Below are 12,830 nucleotides of genomic sequence, written 5' to 3' on the forward strand. Positions count from 1 at the left end.
ACCCTTGGCATTTAGAGGCCTGCTTAGAAGTCGTCTGTTAACCCAGGCTTCTCCTGAGAGGAGATCTGGCTACTTCACTGTATTAAGCTGATTTGGGGTGTATTTTGTACTTGTTGCATTAATGTAATTTTATTGTTGGTTTTATGCTGTTCAACACCAACATATTTATTTAATTTTTGAGGTTGGCAGTGTGTAAATTTTTGCAAATAAATAAATAAAGCGAGCGTAAAGCTTGTTCCCTTCGTAAGTGACCGAAACTGACTCCTGCTATAAAAATGTGTGTCATGCACATTTAAAAATAAATAAATAAGGAAAGATTACAATATAACTGGAAGGTTAAAAGCATATTCCAAGTATGATTCCTATAGACAGAGAGCTGAAAAGATAAGATGTAGTTAGTCATGCTGTGATATGGATAATGAAATCATGAAGCAATCCTAGATGACTGCAAGAGCCAAGTGCCAACCACTACTACTGAACAACATTCATACATTTGGGAGAGGCATGTGTAGGAATGCACAATAAGGTGTAGTGTGTGTGTGTGTGTGTGTATCCTCACTAAGATTTTTAAGGAGCTGTTCAAAGGGCTGTTGAACTCCTTGACATTTATCTCCCCCACCTTAATCTTAATGGGCTTAGTGATAGGCTCTGGGTGTTACATCTCTGGGATATCTGGTAAGTACCTCTGGTACAACCTTGCATCATTGCTTAAATGCATTATGGATGGGTAAGGGAAAAGGAGGTCTTTTCTTCTTGAGGATCATATACCAGCCACATTGTAATCAGGGCTTCGAATGTGAAAGACTAGCAACCTGATCTGAAATAGTAAATCCTATGTTCCTAATGGATCTATTTTATGATCCCTCTATTTAATGTGGACAGGGCATTGAAATGAAACAGACTCCCAAATCAATATTTAAAATTGAATTCAAAGGGAAAATAAAGCTTGACTTTCTGTTTTTATTTTCTCCTTATGGAGGGATTTTTAAATGGTGACAAATATCTAGTCGAGTATGCCAAATTTTCTTCAAACGGGGGGAAGCTTAAGTAGGAAAACTTAAAGAGAAGCGAGAAAGGGGAAATAACTTTATTTGAATTTTCAGAATTTATTTTGCTTGCAACATTGGATTTGCATATCTAAATTAATAGCACTTTATTGTTTTTGGGTGCCTTTTGATGACCCATTTTGGCTAATGGAAAACAAGGCACCCTCAAGCGCTTATTTTGTTATGCTTCCTTTGGCAAAATGAGAACATGTGTAAATGAAGTACACAATAACTGGAAACAAAGCATCATTTCACACATATTTTTTTAAATTCAATTGATTGCTGAATGCATGCATGCATTCAATTGATTGCTGAATGCATGCATTTAGCAATCCTAAAATGGTAGGGAGGCGGGGCTGGAGATTCTGTGGTGGAGAAACCTCCAGTTCCCAAACTTGTGCCAAGTAAGGCGGAAGAAGGAGGGTGGATTTTCCCATTCGGTTTGGTTCCGCTCAGCTTCCGATTTCCACTAAAGAAGGCCAAAAGGAGTACGCCAGTTTCAGGATAGGTGTAATTTTTCACCTTTCCTGGGGGCATGTTAGGGAATGAAGGGGCTCTATATGTAGTGGGTCCATGGCTTCCCCTAATCCACCCAAGAGCGACCTCTGAAATAACTTCTTCTGGGGCCATGGGGGCCTCCATCTCTAGAAAGGTTTGCAGTATCCTAAGACCCTGGGAGCCACCTTCCCAGGGAGCGTAGGATTGCTCTCTTAATGTTAAGGGATATTTTATTGTTACTGTGGCTCTGGGCACACTCCTCTTTGCTCTGCATCCAGTGTACTCCCATTGCTGGTTTGTGAAGCCCTGTACACATGGTGTCAGCTACAATTCATATCTAGCCTGAAGCTCCTTGAGAATGACTGCATTTTTGTGTGTTTTCTCCCAAACTGTCTTCAAAACACATCCAACCGTACTGATGTGTACAGCACATGCAAATAGAAATTGGGGGGGGGGAGAGATGTCACTGCTTCATTTTAAGCCGGTATTGTGTACACGAGTCTTTAACTTATTGTTTGAAATGCTCTGAGATAGGTAAAACAAAAAGGTAAAGGACCCCTGGACAGTTAAGTCCAGTCAAAGGCGACTATGGGGTTGCGGCGCTCATCTCGCTTTCAGGCTGAGGGAGCCGGCGTTTGTCCACAGACAGTTTTCTGGGTCATGTGGCCAGCATGACTAAACCACTAATGGGCAAAAGAACACTGTGGTTGAAGCCAGAGCACAAGGAAACACTGTTTACCTTCCCGCCGCAGAGGTACCTATTTATCTACTTGCACTGACATGCTTTCAAACTGCTAGGTTGGCAGGAGCTGGGACAGACCAACGGGAGCTCACCCTGTTGCGGGGATTTGAACAGCTGACCTTCCGATCAGCAAGCCCAAGAGGCTCAGTGTCCCTGAGCTCAGTGTCCCTGAGCGTCCCTGTGCTCTGATGATGAGTAGTATAGAAATTTTCTGATCCATACAGAGAGAGCTCCATATCTAAGTAAGAATGCTTGGTACATCCTTGGCTTTCGATCCTCTAAAGCATTTTGGTAATGCGGAAATAATCAACACATTCAACAATAACAATGGAATGTTATCAGATTATTCAGTTTAAGTTCCCTGCTTTGAGGTGGCATCCTGTCTACAGAGCTAAGCCTCTGAGCTTCTAGCCTTTCCCCACCAGCATTATTGACACGATAGCTCACTTAATTCTTTCTGAAAATCTAAATGACATTATTCCGCAAACTATCACATTCCTATGGAGGGAGAGGGTAGTGTTTTGGCATGAACCAGTTGGGGGAACCATCTATGCAAACTCTTTCAACAAGTTAAAATATCCATGGAATCATAGAATCGTAGAATTGTAGAGGAAAGGACCCCCAAAAGCTAAAAAAAAATCTGGATTTTCACTTTCTGAAATATGGCAACCCTATAGGATACACACATTCATTTTGGAAGGAAGGAAATCAATCCACCTTCCTGCATCCAGCACAACGATGGTGGTGACAGGGGAAAGGACTGGATGGCCTCAGGGTACCATGGGAATTGCTATGTCATTTGCAGAGGAGCTAGAGAACGCCAAACAGATTGCCAAACAGAGTTAGCACAACAGAACATTAGATCAATCAACAATAATCAAATAAATGTGTTCTTTTGGTGTCATCTGAAAATACCTTGAGACGGGAAAACTGTTGGCTATTAATATTAAGGGTTTAATAAGAAGCTGCCTTGTACTGTCCGATCATTGCTCCATCTAGATAAGTATGGTCTACAGAGACTGGCAGCAGCTTTTCAGGCTGAAGTCTCTTAGTTCTCCTTGGATATACCAGGGATTGAACTTCATGTGTGCAAAGCAGATGGTCTACCACTGAGCTATGGCTCCAAAGCATCCACTCCCAATGGTACATATGTACAAAATGCTTAATTCCATGTTCCCACAATCCTGTGCTGGTGACCTGTGCAGGGTGAGGATTCTAAATACATAGCTAGCTTCCAGCTCTAAGTGAAGGACCTCAAGATAGGATGAGAGAGACTTGGCCTTTTCTAAGAAGACTCTTGTGTTTTCCAGTTGCATGCTACAGACATGAAGTGCTGCAAATTCCCATGTGGGACATGTGGTTGGAGTTGTTCTGCAGAAGTTCTGACCAAGCTTGAGGCTGAGAGAAGGAAATTTATGCTATGCATGTGTAAAAGACAGACTTTACGTGCCATTAGGTTTGTGCGCATCACAGAGAATCATTGCGACCTGATGCGGTGATGGTCTTAGATGGCTCTCAAAAAGGGTCAGATAAATTCATGGAGGTTGGGATAACTAAGGGTTCATCCACCCTTCTGCTTTCCCCACTGCCTTCCCCTGGGGAGATCCAATCTTTACTGCTGCATCAGAGCAAATGTCAACTGAGCTTTCTCTGGATTAACATTTGCTCTGATTTAGAGCTGAAGATGCTTTCTAAGCCCAGATCCATGCCTAGAAAGCCCAGTACGAGCAGAAAACCACTTGGACCTGTGCTTTCTAGGCATGAGACAAGTGGAAGTGTGGATGAACCCTTAAAATGGAACTTCTATGCTCAGAGACAATGTAACCTGGATTACTAGATGCTGAGGGAGACAACAATTTCCATTATGTCCTATTTGTGAACTTGAACTTCTATGAAAAAAGAAGTTCTTATTTGTGAACTTGAACTTCTGTGGGGGGGAGAAAGTTCCTATTTGTGAACTTCTTTTCTATTATGTCCTATTTGTGAACTTGAACTTCTATGGAGGGGAGTTCCTATTTGTGAACTTGAACTTCTACGGAAAAAAAGGTTGGGCCATATGTCTACCTAGTCCTGCAAGGCATTTCTTAGGTGCCCATAATGAAGCGTGTGTGTGTGTGAGAGAGAGAGAGAGAGAGAGGGATGGGGGAGAGAAACACATATAAAGGCCTATCATTTCCATAAATTCTCTGGGCCTCTAAGTCCTAAACATTTTGCATGAATCACTTAGCCATGTAATAGTGCAAAAGCAAAAAAAAAAAAAAAAAAAAAAAAGTTACCCACAGGACAAGTTTAGGAAGAGTAAACACACATCAGCATCAACAGAAATTTAGTGTCCCGATCAAGGGAAATAATAGTACCACTCTGTTCTGTCTTGGTCAGACCAATACTGTAACCAGTTCTGGGTGCCACAATTTAAGAAAGATATTGACATGCTAAAACAGAGGAGGGCAACCAAGATGATCAAAGGTCTGGAAACCTTATGAGGAACAGTTGAGGGAACTGGGTATGTTTAGGCTGGAAGAGAGGAGATGAAGAGGAAATATGATAGCCATCTTCAAATATATGAAGGGCTGTCACATGGAAGATGGAGGAAGCTTGTTTTCTCTTGGTCTGGAGGATAGGACTCAAACCCATGGATTCAAGTTACAGGAAAGGAGATGCCAACTAAACATCAGGAATAGCTTTCAGGTGGTAACAGCTGTTCAACAGTGGGACGGACTCCCTTGGAGTTTGGTGGACTCTGTTTTCGTGGAGGTTTGTAAGCAGAGGTTGGATGCCCATCTGTCATGGATACTTTAGCTGAGATTCCTACATTGGACTAGATGACCCTTGAGACCCTTCCAACTCTACAGTTCTACGATTCTGTCTCAAGCAGCAGAAAGTATGTGTTACCAAGAACAACAATAACAAACATGTGAAAATTATTTCCCAATGCCAAATGTGCAGTCATTTAGACACTGGGTTATATTTTATTTTCTTTCAAATGCATGCACAATTATTATTAATATTTACCAAGAATGGATTTCTGTTTTCAAGCCCAAACTCAGTTGCTTTTTTTTTTTAAGGCTCCTTCATTTGCTTAACTCCAGCGCCATCTGTTGTTAACTCGGGGAAAATAATGGCCAAATCCAAAGGGAAGCCACACCAATAGATAATGAAATATTAATTTTAACTTTCTGTTGTGAACATAAATGGTGGCACAGAAAACCATGTTTCTTGGGAGTGGAGGTGAAGGAACTCCCTTAAGTGGGAAGACATCTGCTTTGCATGAGCATGTCCCAGGTTCAATCCTGGCATCTTCAGGTAGGGCTAGGTGAGACCCCCGTCTGAAACTCTGGACAGATACTGCCAGTCAGTATAGAGAATACTGAACTAGATAGAAAAATCCTCAGACTTGGCTGAAGGCGACATCCTACTTTCCTAAAGTGAATGGAGTTGTCACCTTTTTTAAGCAGTGCTGTGTTTTTAACAGCGGACTGACCCACAAATATTTGGCAGGTGAAGCGTCTCACCAGTTTGATTTGTGTGTGCCAGGCTACAGTGAAAAAGTCGCAAGAACATCATAAAATCCTGCTGGATCAAGCCAATGGCCCACCTAATCCAGCCCCCTGTTGCCACAGTGGTCAACCAGATCCCTGTGGGAATCCTGCAAACGGAATCCAAGCACAAGAGCCCTGTCCCCTCCTGGGGTTTTCAGCAACTAGCATTCAGAGAAGCATTGCTGCTTCTGACCATGGAAGCAGAACATAGCCGTTATGGCTAATAGCTACTGATAGCCTTATCCTTCGTGAGACAGGGTCAGAGTCCATAAGCAAAAATGCCAACCCTTAAAAAAAACTTCAGGAAACCGTTGTGCAATGTTCATTCCACTCACCATCATGTGAAGCCAGTGTGGTGTCGTGGTTAAGAGCGGTGGACTCGTAATCTGGGGAACCAGGTTCGCATCTCCGCTCCTCCACATGCAGCTGCTGGGTGACCTTGGGTTAGTTACACTTCTTTGAAGTCTCTCAGCCCCACTCACCTCACAGAGTATTTGTTGTGGGGGAAGAAGGGAAAGGAGAATGTTAGCCGCTTTGAGACTCCTTCGGTAAGTGATAAAGCGGGATATCAAATCCAAACTCTTTAAACTCTTATTCTTCATGTGGGCAACGGTAGCTGATCCATTAAGGCCCTTCTGCACCAACCTCGGTCTCCAGCTAGCTTCCACCTGCCTGCCTTTTTACCAGTCCAGGGGGTGGCACCGCCTGTCAATTCTTCCTCCTTAGGCTCAGTGTTGCTCTTTAAGAACTCATCAGGGTGCAGGATAGGGACAAAATTGGGGAAAGTGGCTGTCATTCTCTGGCTCCATCTACTCTTGGGCTCCCTGCTTTCTGCCCTGCCAATCCCAATGGGCTTTGGCTGCCATTTGCCTCTTCACTTCCCCCTCCAAATCCAAAATTTACTTGCCAGTACAAAACACATTCTGAAGCTTGGCAACCAGCTGACAGTTCTACATGAGGTGCTGTAAAGATTCCACCCCTCAAAGAATTCTGGGCACTGTAGTTAATTAGAGGTTGCTGAGAATTCTAACTCTATGAAGGGTAAACTGCCCAGAATTATTTGAGAGAAAGAATATGCTTTGAATGTGCTTTAAAGGTGTGGCATACCCTACACAGCCAAAGTTTATGTTTCTATGAAAGTTTCCTTTCTATGAAAAGGGGGAAAATGGTATCTGTACATGCAATTGAGAAATAATGTAACTTCAATGTCAGCAAGATAATTTGAAAATAATTTGAGTCCGCACCAATTTACCATTAATAATAATAATCGTAATAATAATAATTTTATTATTTATACCCTGCCCATCTGTCTGGGTTTCCCTAGCCACTCTGGGCAGCTTACAGTACATATAAAAACATAGGAAAACGTCAAACATTAAAAGTTTGAGTCACTTGCATTTGAGTATCTATCTGTGAAGGCACCCAGATATTCTACCTGCAGTCAAATTAGCTGATGCTGCTGTTACCCAAGATTACAGCACCTGAGGTTACAACCCTCAAAGGGAAATCCATGTGTGAACAAGTCTTACATTTGTTATGTGTGTTGTTTTGCTTGCCTGTTTTCCTTTGAAATGTCAGGTATCAACTGTTGCCAGGTGTAAGAGATGTTAGGTGGATCTGGCAGAACAGTTCGTGCTACCTGCCTGGCTTACTAACAAGTAATTATTATTACCAAAGAGAACACAAGTCAGCAGCATTGCAGAAGAGCGGGAGATATTTTATCATGCCTCTTCCATACACCAACAAGGAAACTGCTATCGTGCTGCTGATTTTCAAATCAGAATTACAGGTGCTGCTGATAGCGAGCGCTGAGCCATGAAGCTGCAAGAACATGGCTCGATTCTCAGATACCACGCTGAGTTCTGCTTCTGGTGTCGTTAGAAATAATCTTACAAAATGAGCAAATGTGAATATGGAGCATAACTATGGGAAGCAGAAATGATATTCAGCTGCTTTCAGATAAGCCTAGTACCCGAGTAGAAATTTCTGTACTGATAAAACTAAGCAACATTCTGATTTGGTTTGATTCCTTTCCCCACTTTCCTTTTGCAAAGGAAAAACATTGCAACCTTCGCATCCTAACAGTGCAATCTTTTACATATTTACTCAAAAATAAATCCCAATGTGGTTAATGGGTCCAGAGAAGAGTGTGTAGGATTGCAACCCAAATTAAGGACTCAGCTACATTAGTAAAAATAAAATGTTATAAATGCGTTATAACACTGTGACGCCAGATGGCGTTGTAGAGCTGAAATCAGAACTCTGTGAAATTTTCCATTGTGAGCTTTAAAGCAGTTTTTTTCCCAGAGCATTTTTTATAACTGTGTAGATGCAGCCTAATAATCTGATACTAATTCAGAGAATAAAACATCTCTTTCTTTCTTTCCCAGTTCTATAATGTATGTAAGAACTTGCACTCAATTTGGCAATGCAGGTTTACTAACACCTGAAGCTCACTACTTCTCTTGTTGAAATCGCCACCAGCATGGTTAGAATGTGGGAAAGGGTACATATTGTCACCCCACTTCTTTCAATATGGATGAAATGAAGGGTCTAATCTTCACCAGTGATCTTGACTAAGGATCCAGGCAATGAATCCCATTCTGCATGCATTAATACAAGGTGTGATTTTGTGTACATGGCCATGACCCATACACCATTTGCATCATAGGTTATGCAGCAACTTAAACAGCAACAAGGTCATTTCTGCACACACAAACACAGCTGTGTTTCAAATTGCATCTTTATGTTGCTATACACACCATGGGGGGAATATTTAGGAAGTTTTTAATGTCTGATGCTTTTAATGTATTTTTAATCTTTTGTTGGAAGCCACCCAAAGTGGCTGGGGAAACCCAGCCAGATGGGTGGGGTATAAATAATAAATTATTATTATTATTATTATTATTATTATTATTATTATTATTATTATTCACCCAATGCCCATGACTGATTTGTTTCCCCGCATCTGAAACCCTCCCAACTTCTATTCAAAGAAGCTGTAACCTGCTCAAACGTGATGGATGTCTTACATGTACACAGGTTTTTAAGTGAGATGGAAGCTGGTTTGAATGGGACCGCATCACAGGATGTTTTCAGATTTGGTTTATCTGTAAATGAATTAAGAGAAAAGTCCTCTGAAACCTAAGGCAGTGCTCCCAGCAACGCTTGAAAATGATGTTCCATTGAAATCAGTGGGACTCAGAACAGAGTCACAAATGCAAGCCTGCCATACAATGGCTCGCCACGGGATTAATCCACAGCATACATTGACTTGCAGTGGATGTATGAACTGCCTCAAGTTAAGTGTGTTCTTTCAAGTGGTCTGCCTCTTTGGCAGCACAGTCTGTTGTAGGGAAAAGAGAAAATAAAGCTCCGTCCTCCCAAAACGTATCTAGCTCGTTCCACTATCAGTATATACATTTTATGATATTCTGCACGGTTACATGTGATGGCTGTTTCAGACATAAAAGTTACCACTTGACATCACAGTCATGAACTGTGAGCTCAGTTTCCTTAGCAAATGTGTTTAGTATTTATAGAGAAAATACTTCCATTCTTTTACACCACGTACTGTATTGGAAAGGAAATGTTGCAAAAAAGGGTCAGCAGATGGGCCTGATGCCTGCAAACTGTTTTTGCCATCATGAACAATGGACCCAGAGATATTCTGAAGAAATGAAGACGATAGGTGACTCCTGCCTCATCCAGCACCTTGCCTAAGAGTGCAAGGCAGCATGGGGTAAGGGCACTATCAAACCTGGCTTTTTGACCCTGAAAAAACAACAACAACACTGCTCCCTCAAAGTGCTCCATGGATACCAAAACTGTGCACATGTTGCCATTTAGTCTGGCTCAAATGTACTCTCACCACTGGTGTTTAAAGCCAGAATTACAGGTGACATTAGTTGCAATCTATAGGTATCTTGTTGTTTCTTGAGAAATTCTGATGTTTCATGCAGTGCTTTTTTTTCTTAAAAAATGGTTAGGGGTACTCTCATTTTGACTCAAGAAAATCACCATTTTATAGTTCAAATTGGGAAAAATACAGTAAATGGACAAAAGCACAAAGATTCACAAATTGTTTAGGGGTATGCATACCCTTACGTACCCCCCCCCAATAAAAACAACATTGGTTTTATGTGTTCTCCCTGCTGCACCCCCACCAGCACGAGAGGAGCAGTAGCCAGACCACCTGCAAAACAGCTGGAACTTTTGCTACAATCTTCCAGCTTTGCCTTGCTATTGCTCCCCCCACACCCAGAGACAGGAGAGATTTTTTAAAGGGAAATTCCCTTATTCCGAATAGGATTCCTAGCAAGAAAAAAGTTGACAGCTATGTGGAGGACACTAGACCCACCCGCTGATTTACTACAGCTGGCCTTGACACCAGACTGCAGGGTGGGGAGATTAGAATGCTACTTAGCGGGCTAATTGTTTATTATTTGAGAATCATCAATGTTGTTTATTATTTATATTGTGTGTTGTTTTTATTTTTTCATGTTAGGTTAGACAATATATTGATGGGCCCCCTTTCCCCCTTCCCCATATGGGGTGGGTGTGGGTGTGTTGCTGTAAGTGGCTTGGAGACCTTTGGGTGACAAGCGACTAACAAATTTAATAAACCAATTCCTTCAAACGTTATCCAATGGACACATCTCCGCTTCACCGTGGCTTAACGTTTTCAAATGCAGTGCACGGAAGCATTATGCCGCAATGCTTCTTGCTCAAATCCGGGGCGCCTCGCTCTGCAGTGACACCCGCAGAGCTCCATGCAGACGATCACTTCCCGGGAATGCTGCTCGGAGACCGGCCCCGCTCGGATGAACCGCGACGCCGCCCGCTCCGCGTCTTCCGTTCCAGGCAAGTCACATGAGTGGTCTGTGCTCACTCTCCCCCCCTATTCCCCCCCTTTTTTACAAAATGGAACGGTCCGCGTTCTGCTGCGTGCCGTAGTACGGATGAGGGGCGGAGCTGGGTTGCTGGCGGAACAAACCAATGAGCGGGAAAGGGGAGAGGGCAAGTTTGCGGAAGGAGAAACGCGTTTTGTAGCCTTTGCGCGCTGCGGTAGATTAGCGAGCTGGGAGTCGAGAAGCTGGCATGGGCGCCGTCAGAGGGCAGGAGCACCAGCCTCCTCAGGAGGTAAGGCTGAAGCGGCGGGGCTGTGTTTCCCTCTCGCAGGGCAGGCTGGCCTTTCCCTTGCGGGTGGCGCTTCCCTGCCCCGCTTTTGTCTATGGGCTGCCGTTCCCCATAGCGCTTTCCGGGCAGCGCTTGCTTTGCAAGGCGAGCCCGCAAGTCCTGTTGCCTTGCAAGGAACGCGCCCCGAACACGTCGAGGTTCGCTTCTGGGGAAGGAAGCGTGTATATAGGATAAGCGCAGCCAGGGGCGCAGGCTTCTCCAGGAAACGTTAGTCCTGGGACCGGTGTTTGTATGTATGACGGGGAGGAGAACTCAGCGAGGGGATAAATTGCTGGGCCAGTGTCACACTCTGCACATGCTCAAGGCGCTCATCATTGCTATTACCTCAGATGTCTTCCTGGACGGGTGCTTAGTTCAGTAAGCCCTCAATTTACGCGAGGGATCTCGCCTAAAGTCAAAATCGCATATGGGTTCAGTGGACAGTGAGATTACCAAAGTAAATCCCCCCCCCCCCCCGAACGCCCTGCCCACTTTGTGCATTTTTATTCATTTATATTTTTTTACCACATTTTTATTCATTTATATATATATATTTACCACATGCATAAAGAGGAATGCTGTGGTTCCCAACTAGGCACACATCCCACAGGGGACAATTCGATAATGAGTTACTAACAGTGAATTTTTTGCATTTCTTGTGGTTCTAGGGGCCTCATATATAGTATATACTGTAAATATATATTGTGACATACACATTTTAAAAATTGAAATCAGAATGTACACGGTGGTCAACTGGTGACAGTGGAAAGGTTATCTAAACCTTGGCTGGGGAGGGCGGGGTATAAATAAAAATCATCATTATTATTATTAAACAGATAAGTTTATCTAAACAGAAAATACATTGTGTGCATTCTGGGGGAGTAGCGCTCCGTGGGGGGGTGGATCAGGTTTTTAGAGATGCTTAGGTGGGGTATGGCCAAAAAAAGGTTGGGAAGGAACCAGTGGCTGAATGCAAGCAAGTTAAATGCATGTAGGTTTGCAGGCTTACTGTATTGACAGGCAGTACATCAGCTTCATTTGGGTAAGTGCAGACTGAAATAAAACTCTCCTCCCAAACTCCCATGGTGTACCCAGAGGATAGGAGGCTGCTTGGAGTTGCATATTCTCTGTTCCAGAGAATATTTCCCTGAGTGTCATGTCTTGCGCTTGAAATACCCTGTGGATCCTTTGGAGGTGGGAGTGGGGGAATGAAATACCACATTTCCTTTGCTGTTCAGAAATCAGTAATGGTAAATGTTTGTCACAGAGAACTGGATAGCTGTGTTTATTTTCTATAGAGCTGTTATATGTCGTACTGTGAACAGACAGTCCACAATGTCACACCACATCTAGAAGGCAAAAGTTGTTATTATAACAAATTTATTTGTACTCTGATGCGACTCAAGGCAGCTTATATATAAAATGAGAACTGATAAAAACCATAGAAAAACATTAATTAAAAACAGTAAATCATTGTTAGAAGTAAAGTTCTGCTTTTTGTCTAGCAGAGCAACCCTATGCATGGTTTCTGAGAAATAAGGCCCACTGTGTTCAGTAGTTACTTGGTCCCAGGACTCTAGTTGTTTGTCATCCTTTTGAAGAACATCTCACAGGTTCTGGGTGATGCGGGGAGTGGCAGCAGAGAGACACTTTCTCTAGCAATTTACTCCCATAATGTGCTTTAGTACCAACATACACATACATAGAGCTGCTTGTCTACCAATATACACATTTTTTAAACTCTGTCAAAGTACAGCTCTGTGTTGTAATACAGGGGGAGTCACTGTGGAGCTCTACAGATTTTCTTCCTCTTCTAAGACTACAGTT

General features: G+C 42.9%; 1 protein-coding gene across 2 annotated transcripts in view; it reads left to right on the forward strand.

Annotated features, from left to right (window-relative positions):
* The first annotated feature begins 10,809 nt into the window (after nucleotides 1–10,809).
* The window catches only part of CCDC93 (CCC complex scaffolding subunit CCDC93), a 42,883-nt gene continuing 40,862 nt past the window's right edge, over nucleotides 10,810–12,830 (forward strand). For both annotated transcript variants that reach the window (XM_081872091.1, XM_081872092.1), the window contains exon 1: nucleotides 10,810–10,967. In XM_081872091.1, the coding sequence (XP_081728217.1) occupies nucleotides 10,926–10,967 (42 nt within the window). In that variant the 5' untranslated portion in view covers nucleotides 10,810–10,925. The remainder of the gene's footprint in view (nucleotides 10,968–12,830) is intronic.

This window comes from Podarcis erhardii (assembly GCF_964252035.2).
Source record: "Podarcis erhardii genome assembly, chromosome: 1".
Lineage (NCBI taxonomy): Eukaryota > Metazoa > Chordata > Lepidosauria > Squamata > Lacertidae > Podarcis > Podarcis erhardii.